At 34.2% G+C, this 16,907-nt stretch overlaps 3 protein-coding genes across 6 annotated transcripts; 2 read left to right on the forward strand and 1 right to left on the reverse strand.

The window, feature by feature from the left end:
* The first annotated feature begins 575 nt into the window (after positions 1–575).
* LOC122600595 (extensin-like) lies at positions 576–2,516 on the forward strand. Of its 2 annotated transcripts, XM_043773344.1 has the most exons (3): positions 576–618; positions 698–782; positions 864–2,516. In XM_043773344.1, exons 1-3 carry the CDS (start codon positions 601–603, stop codon positions 2,234–2,236), a joined length of 1,476 nt encoding a protein of 491 aa, XP_043629279.1. In that variant the 5' UTR covers positions 576–600; the 3' UTR covers positions 2,237–2,516. The 2 variants fall into 2 exon arrangements, with proteins under 2 accessions (XP_043629279.1, XP_043629277.1); XM_043773342.1 differs by having other exon boundaries at positions 581–782.
* A 93-nt stretch (positions 2,517–2,609) lies between these two features.
* On the reverse strand, positions 2,610–7,337 carry LOC122600594 (WD repeat-containing protein 43). Of its 3 annotated transcripts, XM_043773341.1 has the most exons (14): positions 7,229–7,337; positions 6,999–7,145; positions 6,621–6,764; positions 6,387–6,502; positions 5,894–6,048; positions 5,611–5,699; positions 4,947–5,487; positions 4,758–4,856; positions 4,528–4,682; positions 4,376–4,455; positions 4,170–4,281; positions 4,003–4,077; positions 3,791–3,919; positions 2,610–2,973 (listed from the first exon to the last, which is right to left on the reverse strand). In XM_043773341.1, the coding sequence occupies exons 2-13, from the start codon at positions 7,092–7,094 to the stop codon at positions 3,791–3,793; spliced, it is 1,791 nt and encodes a 596-aa protein (XP_043629276.1). In that variant the 5' UTR covers positions 7,095–7,145; positions 7,229–7,337; the 3' UTR covers positions 2,610–2,973. The 3 variants fall into 3 exon arrangements, with proteins under 3 accessions (XP_043629276.1, XP_043629274.1, XP_043629275.1); XM_043773339.1 differs by lacking the exon at positions 2,610–2,973 and having other exon boundaries at positions 3,455–3,919; XM_043773340.1 differs by lacking the exon at positions 2,610–2,973 and having other exon boundaries at positions 3,455–3,919; positions 6,999–7,113; positions 7,229–7,330.
* Positions 7,338–9,720: 2,383 nt separating this feature from the next.
* LOC122599759 (pumilio homolog 24) lies at positions 9,721–15,395 on the forward strand. Its single transcript, XM_043772324.1, has 18 exons — positions 9,721–10,078; positions 10,684–10,737; positions 11,145–11,206; positions 11,284–11,365; positions 11,455–11,578; positions 11,677–11,760; positions 11,892–12,006; positions 12,204–12,354; positions 12,426–12,539; positions 12,634–12,705; positions 12,940–12,990; positions 13,075–13,125; positions 13,239–13,346; positions 13,426–13,503; positions 13,585–13,740; positions 14,235–14,309; positions 14,545–14,792; positions 15,055–15,395. Exons 1-18 carry the CDS (start codon positions 9,803–9,805, stop codon positions 15,188–15,190), a joined length of 2,037 nt encoding a protein of 678 aa, XP_043628259.1. The 5' UTR covers positions 9,721–9,802; the 3' UTR covers positions 15,191–15,395.
* Positions 15,396–16,907: the final 1,512 nt, after the last annotated feature.

Consider the following 16,907-nt stretch of genomic DNA (forward strand, 5'->3'; position numbering starts at 1 on the left):
CCCTTGATGAACAAATAATTTGTTTCACATTAAATTGTAAACAAAAAAAATGTCAAGTACGTGTGACTTTTAAAGTCAGTTTTATATCCCCTTTATTTTTATTATCGGTTGAAGATTGATGATTTATATCTCATCTCCTTCATATTTTGCTTTTGATAGGATTAAATATTGTTGTTATAATTACATTCCTTCAAGACTATGGTTAACACAAGTTAAATGTTTTATATACAGATAATTATCTTCTAATAATGATTTTAAACTATTAATGTATAATATATATTGGGAATTAACCATAACCCTCATTAGAGAGATGTCTTCATTCCATATAAGAGCCAAATTGGTTAGTTTATTCTCCAGGAAGGTTTTTTCATGTCGAATTACTACCTTTTAAACATTTTTCATCTTTTGGTTTTTGTTATTTTTAGAAAATAGAAAAAGAATAAAATAAACTCCTTTTCCCACACACAAACACAAGATAGATTCTTTGGGTGTCCCACACCCAATGCCTTTTATATATATTCCTCTTCATGCTCACATATATGTCACATATTATGATTCCTTCATTCCACCTTGTTTTGGCTTCTCATTTTTCCCATTACCATGGTTCTAGAATTAGAGGTATTGGCTAAACATTCCATCTCAGAATATGCAACTCTTTTCACCAGTTCATGTTCTAAATTCTCATATTAATATGCAGAAACCAAAAGTGACCGAGATACAGGTTCGAATGGACTGTAATGGGTGTGTGCAAAAGATCAAGAAAGCTTTACATGGCATCAATGGTGGGTTCAAATTACCTTCCATTAATCTTTTGTATATTGGTTTTTTCCTAATTGTAAATTTGATACGATTATGGTTTTCAGGTATATATGATATCTATATCGATCTTCCTCAACAGAAGTTGACGATAATCGGGTGGGCAGACCCTGAAAAAATCATTAGAGCTATCAAGAAAACAAGAAAAACCGCCACCATATGTTCACATACAGAATCTACAGAGATAGAGCAGACGCCAGAAGATGGACCACCTCCAGACAATGCAAACCACCCTCCAGGAGAAGAAGCTCCACCACCAGAACAAACCCCTGTTACCGAGCCACAGCAAACACCAGCAGATCCTCCAGATATGGCGCCAATACCACCTCAACATACAGAATTTACAAACCAGCCGCCACAAGGCCCACAACCTTTAGACTCGAGAGAGGGGGAAGAGGTTCATGTTGTATACCATCATCCACCAGACCATCATAATAATGTTCGTGTTTACAGCGGACGTGTAGATCACTTTCCCGGACCCAGTAGCCAATATGATCAAGGATATAAACATGATCAGCCACAACCTATCTATGTGAATCATAGTTATAACACATATAAGCCCACTCCATATGTTACTGAATATGAATATATCCGTCCACCACCATTACACACATTTTATAGTCAACGAGAGCCATCACCAAGGTACACCTCTTACAGCTGGCCGGAACCACAACGGTACAAACATTACAGCTGGCCAGAGTCACGACCACAATCTTACAACAACCGGCCAGACCCATCTCCACAACCTTACAGCCGACCAGAAGCACCACCTCAACCTTACAGCCGGTCAGAGCCACCTCCACAACCTTACAGCCGACCAGAAGCACCACCGCAACCTTACAGCCAATCAGAGCCACCTCCACAACCTTACAGCCGGCAGGAGCCACCTCCACAACCTTATAGCCGACCAGAGCACCCTCCACAACCTTACAGCCACCAGGAGCCACCACCACAGCCTTACAGCCGCCAGGATCCACCTCCACAACCTTACAGCCGCCAGGATCCACCTCCACAACCTTACAGGCGTCCAGGACCATCTCCACAACCGTACAGTCGTCCAGAACCACCTCCACAGCCTTACAGACGCCCAGAGACACCTCCACAACCTTATAGACAACCAGAGGGAACAGACCCGCGACAACAGAACCAAACAGACGCACCACAAAATTACAGCCAGCCAGAGCGAAAATACATACATTACAATCGCCCTGAGCCACTACGACAAGACACATATTACAACCTCCCAGAACAATACACACAAAATAGTAGACCAGAGCCATCTCCGTTGCGCACATACTACAGCAGACTAGAACCACCAGAGTACATGCATTACAATGGCGATTACCACAGTAGCAACATTAATGATGACATTTCATCACCTTATGGTGATGAAGATCCAAACGGATGTACAATCATCTAAACAAAGAGATTCATACGGAAAACGGCATCTTTTGCTCCAATGGAGGATAACTAACCAATTGACTAACACCGCATGAAAGTAAAATATTCCCATTGAGACATGTGGCAATGATGGTGAAGAACATGATTCTTAGGTTGTTAGTGCACAAAGAATATGTTCCCTATTCCCATTGAGGATGATGTCTTTATCTCAAATACTATGTCAATGTATTGAAGGGAAATACGAATTCTAAACGTAAAGATTTTCTTCTATTATGTAAAGTTTATGTTATCTTCTCTCAGTTGGTCAACCTGAACAGCATTATGGGTCCCATCTTGTCTTTATTTTAAATTCTGAATGACATACAATTATCATGTGGACTGAATTTGAATCGCAAAATTAAGGTGGCAATGCCTCAAAGACAGAATTTCGACACTACAGAATGTTAGACCAATAGTCAAAAGCAAACTTGCTATAGCATGTAGATGACAATGACAGGCCAACAGATAATCGGAACGGGACATCTTATGTGCAACTAAACCATTTGCTACTTTTTTCTCAAGTATCAATCAGCCAAAAGTAGGGAGACCAAGGAACTAGGACCACACCCAAGTCCTACGGTAGCCACTATTTAGGGTATCAATGCTAACCAGTCTTCTCCTAATTCGATACTGTCCAGTAGCTGCAATAATGTAGACCTCAGATGGAGCAATTCCATTACAATAAAAGTTCTCGGTGTGTAAAAACGGCATGCAAAACTGCAAACGTCATGGATATAGAAAGAATGTTTGTTATACATATTTCTTGAAGGCAGCATAAACTAAGAGACCAGGTAACAAACAAAACAGATCTGGGTTAAAATGGATCACTTTATAGTAAGGGTCAAAAACTCAAAATAGAACATATCAGATCGGCCCACAAAGATTTCCCTGTCCATGTCTCTAAATAATGCATTGTTAACTACGATCACAAAAACATTAACATTCCTAGAACAATAATCTATATCTTTCTATAAAACAAAGTACGTGGTTGTGTGTATAAGCCATATAGTTTGAGTTACTTTCACCCCCTTTGACACATTCCCCTGTTATCTAAGACGACTCACTTCAGATAAAATTACAACCCAAATTGACCCATCAGATGGTAAATGAGTCAGTATTACCACCTTTACTACTGAAGCTAAAGTTGCAGCCAAGAGGAGTTCTAAATGAAACAATATATCACACAAAATAAGAGAAATAATGAAAACAACTGTTTACTTCGCTAACTTTCAGTAAATGTAGCTACAAGACCAGCTTACACGAACTCGGAAAAAAAAAAGACAATAAAGAGGCAAATGCATATTGCTATTTATAATCTCGCATCTATGTTAAACATGCAGGAGAACTTTCAGACACCAAAGTTACAAATTCTGAAGGCAAAACTGTTTTTGGCTCATTTTGAAGATGTGATAATGGTAGGAAGATCAATACACTACCAATATACCTCCAAAAGTCCAAATAAATACCATCTCTACATAACGGAGAAAATGATATCAAATGAAGAAGCAAAACATAAATTTTGTCCAAACCTGACCTAGTTATTGTCATCACTAGCATTCTCCGATGACTCATCCTCTTCATCATAAAGTATATCTTCTTCATCTTCATCTTCACTTTCTTCTTCTTGTTTCAAATAATGACTTTTGTCAGCAGCCTTATTGATCTGCTCAAAATTGGATACCAAATTAATATTAAAACGTGTACATATTACACAGAAGTTTTACTCAATCAATTAAAGAAAATAACCTGTGCTGTTAGAAGTTGCAGACGTCCTGACAATTGCAGTAAAGACTGAATACAATCTCCTTTTGATTTTGTAAACTATTAAATATCAAAAAAGTTTAGTAAGTCATATATGAGTCATATATAAACAGAGTCAAAATGCTAAATCGTCAAGAGCGCGTTACTAATACCTTATACAATGAATCCAGTAATTGTGATGCTGGTTCTTCCGATTTAACATAATTGCTGTGATGCACTAATATACAGCAAACCCATGGAAGAATGTATTGTCCATTTATAGATCTGTGACAAAATATATTACATAAAAATCAAAGCACTATGTTTAACTCAAACCATGATTAAGAAAATGAAAAAGTATAGAAGTATAAGAACAAACCTTGATTGCCACATGGTCAGCAATACTTTTAACAATGTATAGGCATCATCTGATGTCATAGATGAAACAGCTGCTTTCATCTGTTAGCAAACTAATCAGAATTTAAACACGAAAAAGGAGTATATTCGCAAAAGATATAAAAAATTAGAAACCTGTTTTTGTGGTATATTAGCTTCAAGATCAACACCCTTCAAAAGCTTGGATAACTGAGTTGTGTTAGATGCAAGATCTGTATCACTTGTGAGGATGCCTTCAATTCTTAACCGGTCTTCCAGGCATACAGTTACTTTATCAACTTCCATGTCATCTGACATAAAATAAATAAATAATTATCTATACGAATGCTTACAATTACAAATGCATTTTATTTTAAATATTATACCTTTAGTTGAAGGCATAGCTTTGTTCTCTACGTCAACGGTATATATCTTGGGAACAGGAAGTAACGCGCCTTCAGTATTTGCACGGTCTAAAGCCGTTACTGTTGAAATATGAAGGTCGTTAATACATTACAAAAATGCAGATAGCTAAATGTAGCATTCAAAAATGTGCCCAAGAAAAAGCAACTTACTCTGATTCTGGTTTTGTAACCCTTTTTTTGACTTGTGAGATTGGGTCATAGGTAACAAAATCCCATCCATAGAACTGGTTAGCTTTATGTCAGTACCACACTGTATTGACATTTTCTCAAACGTCGGTTTTATTAGCAAACCATGGGAAAGAAAAACATGCCCGGTTGAAGGTTCTGAATAAGTCTGTAATTTTGCAGAGAATATGGTGGGGAGTGCACCCTTGTGACTCTTAGATAGTTCGTCTTCTAAAGATACCATGACTTTTGTTGACTTGGATTTGTGTAACTCCTCAATATTAGTTCCACTCCATAAGTAACAAATACCCATTTCTGAAATGGCGAGTACAGATAGACCTAACTTTTCTACACCATACGACTTACTATCTATAAAGATGGCCGGATGGTCCATTGCAAGAACACAACAAGATGATTTCTTTTTGCTATCTTCCACCACTTCCCAAATTGCAACATATCGTTCACCAATAGCAGATGAAAGTACATATCTACCATTATCAGAGAATGTCATACATCTAACAGCACCCTGTTATGATATATGGCATATGGGATTAAAGTCTAAGCATTGGACAATCAAAGAATCAAAGTGGAGGTGCATGTATATATTTATTTGTTATAATAACAAAATAATAAATCTAGAATAACTTACAGGATGGCCAGAAAACTTTTGAATACTTTTATTGTCTGAGCACCTGAAGATCTTTAATTGACCTGCTGCTGTTGCTAGATGCTTGCCATCTAATTTCAAAAATCATCCATCAGCAAATGACACAAAAAGCACACAAACCAAATGCATGAAACATTTTGTCAACAAAAAGCTTGAAATCATTAAACTATTAAGGTACACAAGAACTTTCCAAAAGTTTCCGAGTAGTGGTAAATATGACTTGAAATCATGAACATGTAATCGTGAGATCATAAATGATGTATACCTGATGAAACGGACATTGAGGATATGGCTTTCGAAGAGGCTTTAAACTTGTCCAACAAATTCCCTGTCATGGAATCAAGTTTACATATCATCCCATCAACACCAGCAGTATATACACACGATCCCACTGTAGGAGATGATATAGCAGTGACACCCCTGCACATATTGATCCACATCAATATCTAAAATGACAATATCATCTTTGAACTATCAAAGTGTCAAGTAGGTATTAAGAAGTGGCAATTACAAATTTGCATCCCTGTTATAACTTCATTCACATGAATGTATGTAGAACATATACTACAATCTGTATACCACCTTGGTGAATCACAATTAAGTATCATTGCTTAACATTATATATATGTGATGTAAACATGATTGACTAGATAAAACACAAAGCTTGCACATGCCAAGTCTAAAATTTATCATAAAAACAAGTGTGAATTCTTTTTACCAGAACATGACATCAACAAATTAAAAAAATTAATACTCACCCAGGATGACAATCACTAACCCTCCACTTCAACTGGCCAGCCGACACATCCAATGCTAAAACATCGCCACCCCCGGTTCCTAAAATAAGCAACAAACTTCGCAGCTTCCTTTTTTTCTAATCAAACGTACTTCATGTAATCAATAACGATATATTTGACAAAACATGCAGTAAAATCAATAAAACACTAAATAGAATAATACCATTAACACTAATATCAAAAACTAAAGTAAACCTTTTTCTCCAAGCTGAGCCATTTCATGCAAGTGTAATCAACCGAAAGATGTCCAGCTTCAGGTTTAGCAAAAAAGTCGGTTTCCTCAGTTGACACGATATTAGCGAAGTCCGTCTGTATTTGGCCCTTAATAGTATCCCAAATCTGAAAAAACAACAATCATATAAACATCATAAAAATATCATTATATCGAAAAAGCAAACATCCAATGACCTCAAATTTTGTGGCTTATAAGCTAAAATTATCAAAAAAGCTTCAATTTAAGTATAAAGATAAACACTTATCAGATAATCTGCCAATATATTTATAATTATACACACACACATGTATATATATATATATGTATGTATATGTATAAGATGAAAAGATTTGCATTACCTTAATTCGACCGTCACCAGAGCTGATAGCAAGGAAGTCTAATGAAGGACTAAAAGAAGTCAACACGTCACTTATATTTGTTCTTGTTGACTCCATTTTCCTTAAACCCTAAACCCTTAATTTAAAAAAAGGATAGCCAAATTTCAGCTGCAAAAAGGGAGAAATATAGATTTCAGCTGTATATATATATATATGGTATATAAGTAATTTGACGGACAACTAGGGATAACCTGAGCAGAAACAAGACGGCTGGGGAAGCGGTGGTGGTGGGAGAGGTGTGGAGGCGCGCGCGGCTCTCTGTTGTTGTTGGTTTGGTTGTTCACAATTTCAATTCAGTGATGTTCGAAAAAATAAACCCTCTATTATTTGTGTACACTTTTGCCCCTTTACTTATGTACTTATATAAAGTTAAATTCATGAAAATACCCTAATGAAATCATCACCAATTTTACCTCAAGTCAGAGTTTAATTATCCGGAGTGACACATATTGGAATTTGTTTTTTGAATCCTATATAAGAGTTCATGGTCTACACCTCATATTGCATAATATATGCAGGATTTTACCTTTATATGATGGTGTCACTTGGTGTAAAATATTAATTAAATTTTAAAAAAAAAAGACCTAACACTGATCTCATATTAGATTATATTACTGATGGTGGTTTTTATTTTTGTCTTTAAATTTATAAAATGTTGTACAAGTAACTATCTTAAAACACAACCACACTAACGAGCAGAGAACCTGGTCAATACAGTATAGTCTAGTGATAAGTTACAGGATCATTCGCAGGGACGCATTGTTTTACCTAGTATAGTATTATGTGTAATTCTAGCGGTTGTGTGGGTTGTCACGATTTCCTATTATACCAATGCAATAAAAAGTAAATAAAAGCCGCAACGGCATATTCAGCGAGAGACTCAATTTGAAAATAGTTTGAAAAAACAAATAGCAGTAACTAATATGTTCATATATAAAACCAATTATAATATGAATTATTAATAAACATGGATCTACGATAAATAGTAAAACACACTTCAACAGCTTCTAATAAACACAATCTAACAATAAGCGTCTACATTATCACATTGATCAAAACAAGTATTCAGCCTACTAGCCTAACATTATTAATGGAATAACAAAGTCTGAAAAGATGAAAGACACTGTTCAACAAAAGAAAGATAAACAAAAGATAAAGATCTAGACCAAGGATGAAGATCGGAAGGCGTTAGAACCTCCAAAACCTTCCGGAAATTTGCAAAGTCGATCTAGGGTTGATACTGTGCGGCTAAGGCTGCTGAATCGGCTCTCTCTAGGGTTCTGAGGGTTAGTTCGACTTAAATAGTGATTTAAGTCGGTTTTTGATCTGGGCCAACCAGCGGTGGTGGTGTGCTTACCAGCGGCTCTAGTTATGGGCTTCATAGGGCCAGCGACGCTAGGTCTCCGGAAGCGGCGCTAGTGGCTGCTGTTTGTACTTGTGCGTCTTTGTTTGACTTTCGAATCCCTTCCTTGTGTCTTATAACTTCATAGGCTTCCTTCTTGAGTCATTTGATGTCATTTACTCTCTCTCGCATCTTCCGTGAACCTGCATAAATACACGATTCATTAAGTACCAATAGTTCCGGAATAATAACTCATTTAGATATAAAAATGAAGCCTTTCAATAAGGGTTTTTATCACAAAATGGATGTTCATCAATTACTTGAATTAAAAACAAACTTAGTTTAATTTCAATAGCGATGTAGGCTTTAAAACCAAACTCGGTTTTTACTACAAGTATATTAATTTTGGATGTAAGTTATTTATGAATATAATAATATGTTTTTAAATGAAAACATTTATATAATTTAATTTTGCGTATTAATGTTTATAGTTACAATTGTCACTCAAATCCAGAGTCTTAATTGCTATCAAAAATATAAAAACCATCCTAATTGTTATACAATTATCATAGGACAGGTGGTAGAAAATAAACCTATTCGTGTTATGGGTCCGCATTATGATCAAAGACATATACTTGAATGTCAGTACAAAATCACAAGTGTGTTTATAGTTTAATTCTTAATTATCTTTCGTAATACTATCACATTATGACTACAACTGGTTTTAAATATTTCTATAAGGGAAATGATTAATCCTCCTAACAAATTAGCCTAAAAATCCTCCTAACTATTGGATTATGACATGTGGAAAAATCAGGGGGCAAGATTAAGAAAGAGATTTAATGGATACCACATGTCACCTTCTTAAAGTGTTAGGAGGATTTTTAGGCTATTTTGTTAGAATGATTAGTTATTTTCCTTTTTATAATAGATGAATTATTATAGCATATGTGTTGTGGAATAGTTACAACAAACGATTCCATCAATATGTCTCAGCTAATAATGAGAGTGACAAACCTGTGACTATTATACTACAACTTGCAAAGTATAACCATTGGAACCATATATCTTCAAAGTTATAAATTTTTATGACTTAAATGTATAAAAATCTAATATTGATAATATTGTAAACCTCGTGTCCAGTTTTACACACGGGTCTGGTATCTAGTATCTAATTTAAATATAAGTATAAGTTTGCACATTGATAAAATAAAATTAAAACATAACTAAATCGGTTAAAAAAAAACCTTACAAATTGAAAAATTCATATAACACGAAGGACTACTTATATATTTACGAAAAAATAAAAAATACACTAACTTATTTTTCTCCTGTATAGATATGCCCTAAAAAAACCCCAAAACAAAAGCAACGCCTACCTCCTTGAAAACCCTGCCAAAACCCTCATCATCATCAATTATCAATGGGGTTCAAGAAAGATAGCAGCAGCAAGAAAAGAAAGACACCCACAAAAGGCGGCGGAGATGGAGGCAAATTCAGTCCAAAGAAGAAACTAAAAACACCACCCACTTCATCAGACACAACAACACAACAACTAAAAAACAAACCTTTTAAAAAACCATTTAGTAAAACTGTTGGTGGTGATGGTGGTGGTTTTGGTAAGCCGAAGTTTAATAATAAACAAGATGTAGCTCATGATGCCCCGAAAACTAAAAAAGAACTTCGTATTCAAGCCAAGGTTTGTTTTTTTTGTTGTTTCTTTAAATTTGGTTTTGTACTTTTATTTAATAATTTTTAACTTTTATAGTTTTTAGTAAGTTTATCTTATTTATTGTAAATTTTAGTTTAGAAAAATGCTAAATGTGTACAGAAATGTTGAATTTAGATAATTTATATAGGCTTGAAAGGACATAAAACCGTACGTTAATAAATTATCGAATTGTATGTTAATAACTTGAGCTTATTGCTTATCTAAGCTTACAAGCCAACCTCATAAGCCCGGAAAAATGAGCTTAATTTGCTATATGGAATTTAAATAAGCCAATAAGTCTACAATGTAAGCTATTCCAAATACCAGTTAAAATGGAACCAACAAAAAATCGAAAAAGTACCTTGCTTTAGTGAACCAGTAGTTAACTTTTTGTTTTTTGTTTTATGCTTGTTGAAACTTAAAAGGTTGTTTTAAAATGACATGGCATTGACTATAGCTGTTGTTACCTAGTTGATTGTGTTATACTTGTAATCTTTTTAGTATGGCCGGTTGTGATGACAGTATTGTTGTAACAGAGTAAGGCTTTTTTTTTATTTATTTTTTTAACGGAACTATTTTTTGGGTTTTTACAGGAGCTTGCTGAAGCTAGGAAGAAAAAGAGGAGGCCTCATTATACACTTGAGCAAGTATGTACATTCTTCACATAGTGATGCTTAGTCATAACGATCTTATAGTATGCATATGGCACAATGAATCTAACTGTAGATAGTAGTTATACTGATGCTTAGTCATAACGATGTGAAAGTTATGTGTGTTTTGTCATTAATCTCGGCACACTGATTATCTGTGGCGTTTCGAGTCAACCCACCACTGTCGAAACTTTCTGCTTTCACTTGTACCCTATCACCCATTATGCAACTTCTAACTACTTATCTACCTTTGGATACCTTGTCAAATTTTGATACCAGTTTATCCGATGCCATCTTGATTAGGTGTATCGCATTATTTCTGGGATATAACATTACAGAATTGACATGATCTGTGTGTAAAAACATATTATTATTATTATTAATCGTTTCGTTTTTCATCACAGGAGCTTGCTTCACTATGGGAAAAGATGAGGCGCCGCAATATTGCAAAAGAAGATAGATCAAAGTATGTTTGCAGTTGTTTTTTTTAGTTATCTTTGTCTTCTGTTATTAAGGAACTTTGTCTTTTGAATATGTTTCAAGGTTGGTGAGCGAGGGTTTAAAGAAGATGAAAGGCAAAATTCCTGAAATTGCAGGCTCCCATGTTTCTTGTCGTGTACTTCAGGTAATTCTTGAAGATTTATTTTCTGTGCTTTTGAGTTATTTTCTTTAAGAGAAGTGCTGATGTATTTGTTATTGTCTTTTTTGCTTTAGACATGTGCCAAGTATTGTTCACAAGATGAAAGGAATGCCGTTTATGCGGAACTTCGGCCACACTTTCTCAGCCTTGCTTGCAACACCTATGCAGTGCATCTAATTACAAAGCTGTTGGATAATGGTTTGTATTAGACTTCGATTAGCTTTGTTTTCAGAATTGTATTATAAGTAACAAGGTTTGTTTCTAATTCTCCTATGTCTTCCTTTGCACTTTTGTAGCCTCAAAGGAACAACTGGCGGACTTTATTTCTTCTCTGCGTGGGCATGTTGCTCCTCTTTTACGCCATATGGTTGGTTCAGTTGGTATGACACATTGCTTCATCTGAACAGATTAAGCCTTTATTTTTTATTTTTTGTTGCACATTTGATGATGGTGTGTTGTTTATTCAGTTATCTTTGAAGTCCACACGTTGACCTTTTATCTTTTCTTGAAGTTGCTGAACATGCTTATCAATTGGGAAATGCTACTCAAAAACAATCTCTTCTCATGGAATTATATTCTACCGAGCTTCAGTTATTTAAAGATCTAGCTTTAGTGAAAGAACGCAGGTAATTAGCTTCTCGTTGAATAAAAAAAGTGCCATGGCATTTACGCATATGCTAATTTTGTGGATTTGTTAGTATTAAGATAACAGATGTATTATTTAAACCTGTCCAAATGTATGATATCCATAGACGTCAAATTCCATTGCCTGTTTTCCCATTCATGATTTACTTATGACTTGTGTCTTTATTTAAATTCACAGGATAGTGGATATAATTTCCAAGCTGAATTTGCAAAAATCAGCTGTAGTGAGGCATATGTCTGCTGTGCTTCAACCAATTCTGGAGAAAGGGATAGTAGATCACTCTATCTTACACAAGACAATTGTAGAGTACTTTACAATTGCTGACAAGGTACTTTAATTTTTTTATCCTTATTTTCTTTCATTTTATTGCTCGCATTTCTAACCGGAGTGTATGTATAGACCTCTGCTGCAGATGTTATTCAACATTTAGCAAGTGCACTTCTTGTGAGGATGATTCATACAAAGGATGGATCCAAGATTGGGATTCTCTGCGTCAAGCATGGCAGTGCTCAGGTTGGTTAATGTTTTACTTTTAGATCCTGTTGATTGATCATTATGTTACTTTATTTTGTCAGTTTAATTTATAATTTGTGTTATGCTATTACAGGAAAGAAAGAAAATCACTAAAGGAATGAAGGGTCACGTCAGTAAGATAGCTTTAGATAGATTTGGCAGCATGGTAAGGATGAATTTTATATAGGTCTTTAGCTAGTTTTTGCGTTTTATCTATTTGACCCCGTACTAAATAAAACATTACCCGAATCAACCCATTCAGAAGTAAATGGTTTGAATTCACCACCCTTATCAGTTATCTGTATTGCAGAGCTTAATGTGCTTACTATTTCTGGTCAATACCGGGTATTTTCCAGTGTCCTCTTCTATGTGTGCTCTAATTGTTTTTCTTGTTTTTTAGGTGCTTACATGTATTCTATCAGTTGTTGATGATACACAATTAGTTAAAAAGGTTGGTCACTTGATGCTACTTTTGTCAAGCATTTTTCTAGGCATGTAATGTCACCTTTTAATATCTGGAACTCCTGAATTTCAGATTATCATTCGTGAACTCCAAGCAGTACTGAAGGAGCTGATTTTAGATAAGGTTTTTCTCGCATACCTTAGTTAATACTTCTTGTTGTTTAGAATTTTTTAACATATGATAACTTTCTGAAAATCATCAGAGTGATGTTACTAATGTTTTTAATATGGTCTCAGAATGGAAGGCACCCTTTATTGCAACTTCTTCATCCAAATTGCTCGCGTTATCTCAGTCCAGATGATTTATCTTTGTTGGATTCGTCTATACCTTCATTAGTTGTCAAGGTAATCTTATATCCTATGAGCTCTTGGTAAAGAAAGTGAGATTGAAATATTATAATTTATTTTGTTTTTGGGCCATCAGAGCGAATCAGAACTCGAAACCAAAGTAAAATCTTCAGAGGCTGAAGGTGATGAAGACATGAGTGATACGGAGGCTTTGGTAAATTTTATATCTTGCAAGTTTTTTTATGAAGAAAATGCCATTGAAATATTATAATTCATTTGTTTTTTGGGTCATTAGGGTGGATCAGGACCCAATGCTGAAGTCAAATCCCCGGGGGCTGAAGGTGATGAAGACATGAGTGATGCAAATGAAAATGTAAAATCTATAGCGGGTGGGAAAAAAGATCCCATTTTAAGAAGAAGAGAGTTGTTGGTTGATAGTGGACTTGCCGAGGTTTGTGTTGTGTGGTAGAACAGGGTTTTTGGGTATGGTTTTGGGTTTGGATTTTGGGACTGATTATCTGATTAACGTTACAAGATGATTTTTAATGTTTGGATAAACAGATTCTTATTATTAAGAACAAGCAAATTCACAGAGCTGAAAACCGGTTATCTAAGGATAAACTAAAGTTACATTTATACCCTTTCTTTATTAATCTAATTCGATAAATTTTCGCTCCTATTGAACTTCTCTTTTTCTTTAGTAATTTGATTTATATAGAAGGTTGTTGGAATTGCCAAACATTAAAATATTTGCTTATCTGATTTATACAGTTTTAGACAGTAGAAACACATCCGAAATTTGTTTTATCACAGCTGGTTATTTGCTTATGATTACTGAATATCACGTTTTCACTTTAAAAAGGGCCCCATATGTTCACAATTTTTTAATACTAGGACCCAGACTTAATGCACTTTAATTGATGTTTACTTTGTTTATTTTTACAGAGTCTCATTGATGCATGTTCTGAGAGTGTGGAAGAGTTACTTAGATCAAATTTTGGAAAAGAGGTCTTGTTTGAGGTGATGATTTTGGCATTGCATTACACATTATTATATTTCTAAAATTGCTTTTCCTTTTTTTTTTCAAATTTTTTACGTTTGTGAATCTTCTTAGCACATTATAGATGATTGTACCGGGGTCTGGATCAACATGACTAATCAAATCGCAAACTAAACTTTTTGTTATTGTATTCTGGACCTTTTATGTGATTTTGTTTTTGCTAGACTTGGTAATCTGAAAATTCCAACGATTCAGGTTGCTTCAGGGGGCGCAGACGGCATTCTCCACCCACATTTGGATGAAAAGTTAAAATCGTTACATGAAGCTATAGCATCTAAGGTGGCAATCCCTAAATCAGAAGGACAGGAAGAGGAGCATCTTCTGGAGAACTTCCATTCTAGCAGAACAATCAGAAAATTAATACTAGAATGTCCATCTTTCGCAACCATTTTGTGGGAGAAAGTTTTCAAGGGGAAATGCAAGACTTGGGCCCAAGGTCACAGGTAATGTTACCCTAAACATTCTTTACTAATTTATTGAAAAACAAAGTTTATTATCGAAATAAAATATATTTTAGTAATCATATGATGCAACCTGTTTATGATTAATATGGATAATAACTGTATAAAGTCGACCGCATCTGCTTCATCCATAGAAAGTTGTCTTTTTTATATGTGACCAACGAAATTTACTTCCTCTTAGAGAGAACCTTAAAAGTTGTTTACTCATTTCTTTTTAATTTCTATATGTAAAACCATTTTGCAGTGCGAAGGTAGTTTGTGCATACTTGGAAACTTCAGATCCAAAGGTGCTAAAACTGACTAAGAAAGAACTGAAGCCCTTGCTAGACAAAGGTGTGCTTAAATTACCGGAGCAAAGTCAAACAAAAAAAGCTGACTAAACAACAGACCCAGATGAGCCCAGAACTAAATTTTATCCAAACTATGTGCATTACTCGATGAGTAAAACACAAGAGTATTGTAGTTCACTTTAGAATTCAAATACCGTTTTGTCTACAAATTTGTAACTCAAAATTTTGTTTTATATCACTATTTTGTTAAAAACTTGTTTTGCATATTAAGAGTATACGGTCTCTTTTGGATGGCTGTTGCTGAGTATTTTGTTGAACCAAAAAGATGGTTCTTTCATACATTGGTAGCATAATTTTTTTTTCTGTTGAAAGATTTCTTTTCGTGCTCAAGTATGGGACGAGTCTATTAAACACCTGTAGACTCGTGATTTATTTAATTTTTGGTTTTTTTTTTTAAGGTGCACTTACAACACTAAAATTCGTCAACCAAATCCCAAAGTTGATTACATCAAATCCAAAAGTTGAATTATTCAAAGATCACTAAATATTATAACATTTTCGGTATTACATGTCTATGCATATGATTACATGACCAAACACCTATCCAAAAATTTAATAACCTTTTTCGGTTTACCATAGTAAAGAATTTTGGCGATATATTTAAAAGTTAACGCTCTCATGAATAATTACATGTGACTATAGAGATGGTTATTTTCCTAGCTCGTAATTAGTTTGACTAACATATACTCAGAAAACAAATAAATGATTAATAATCATACGGAGTATTAATTAATTTTGTACAAAAATGATCAATAAAATATGATGAAAGTTGACCTAATAAAACTACACACGTTTTTGGCTTAACCACCACTCTATATGTCAATAATATTTTATGTTTTGGAAATCCTATTATACAGATACACCCTACACATTGTCATCCATGAGGCAACCAGTGCAATGTCTATTGAGATAACACTTTACTTGATATATCTCACTAAATTATTAAATTAATGAATGTCATATGTACAAAAATTCTTATCCGTTCTTGGCTCTTCTCCCTTGCTTGATCCCAAAATATATGTCAGACCTTTTCCGTTTCTTTCTTATATATATTTCACCAGGTGATTAAACTAAAGTTATGTCATAGGTATGTATATCTCAATTTACAAGTATATATAATAAACTAGTCACACGTTCGCGCGATACAATAATGTAATAGTGATGTCGACAGCACAGTTACAGTGTGATTATTAATATAAAAGTAATTAGTGTAAAAAGTATATTGTAATTTTTTTAAGTGTTATGTAATTTCATTATTTGTATTATAGTTATATCCTATTAGATAGATAAGTAATATTCTATAGTTTACAAGCTCAAATTAAATTGAATGATAGTCCTTTTCAAAGTTAAATCATATAAAAGCAATAATTAAACTTTTCATGTTCGTTTGTATAATTTTACAAATGAATACAAACATGAACGGATACATATGTGCTATTTAAAAAAAAAAGAAAATGATTAATTCTATAAATACTCTAACTATTGGATGATGACATGTGACAAAATCAGAGAGCAAAATTAAGAAAGAGAATTAATGGATACCACATATTACCTTCTTAAATATTTAAGACGATTTTTATGATAATCTTTAGGAGGATTTATATTTTCATGGAAAAAAAATTTACTTCATTTCATGGAATGATTTCACAAAGCAATGTTTTATTCGTTGCAGTATTATGTCTAGACAAAAATGTATTAAACTAGGTAATAAAATCTAAAACCTTACGGATTTTTTTTGTTTTTTCCA

The sequence above is a fragment of the Erigeron canadensis genome, chromosome 5, assembly GCF_010389155.1.
Source record: "Erigeron canadensis isolate Cc75 chromosome 5, C_canadensis_v1, whole genome shotgun sequence".
Classification (NCBI taxonomy): Eukaryota; Viridiplantae; Streptophyta; class Magnoliopsida; order Asterales; family Asteraceae; genus Erigeron; species Erigeron canadensis.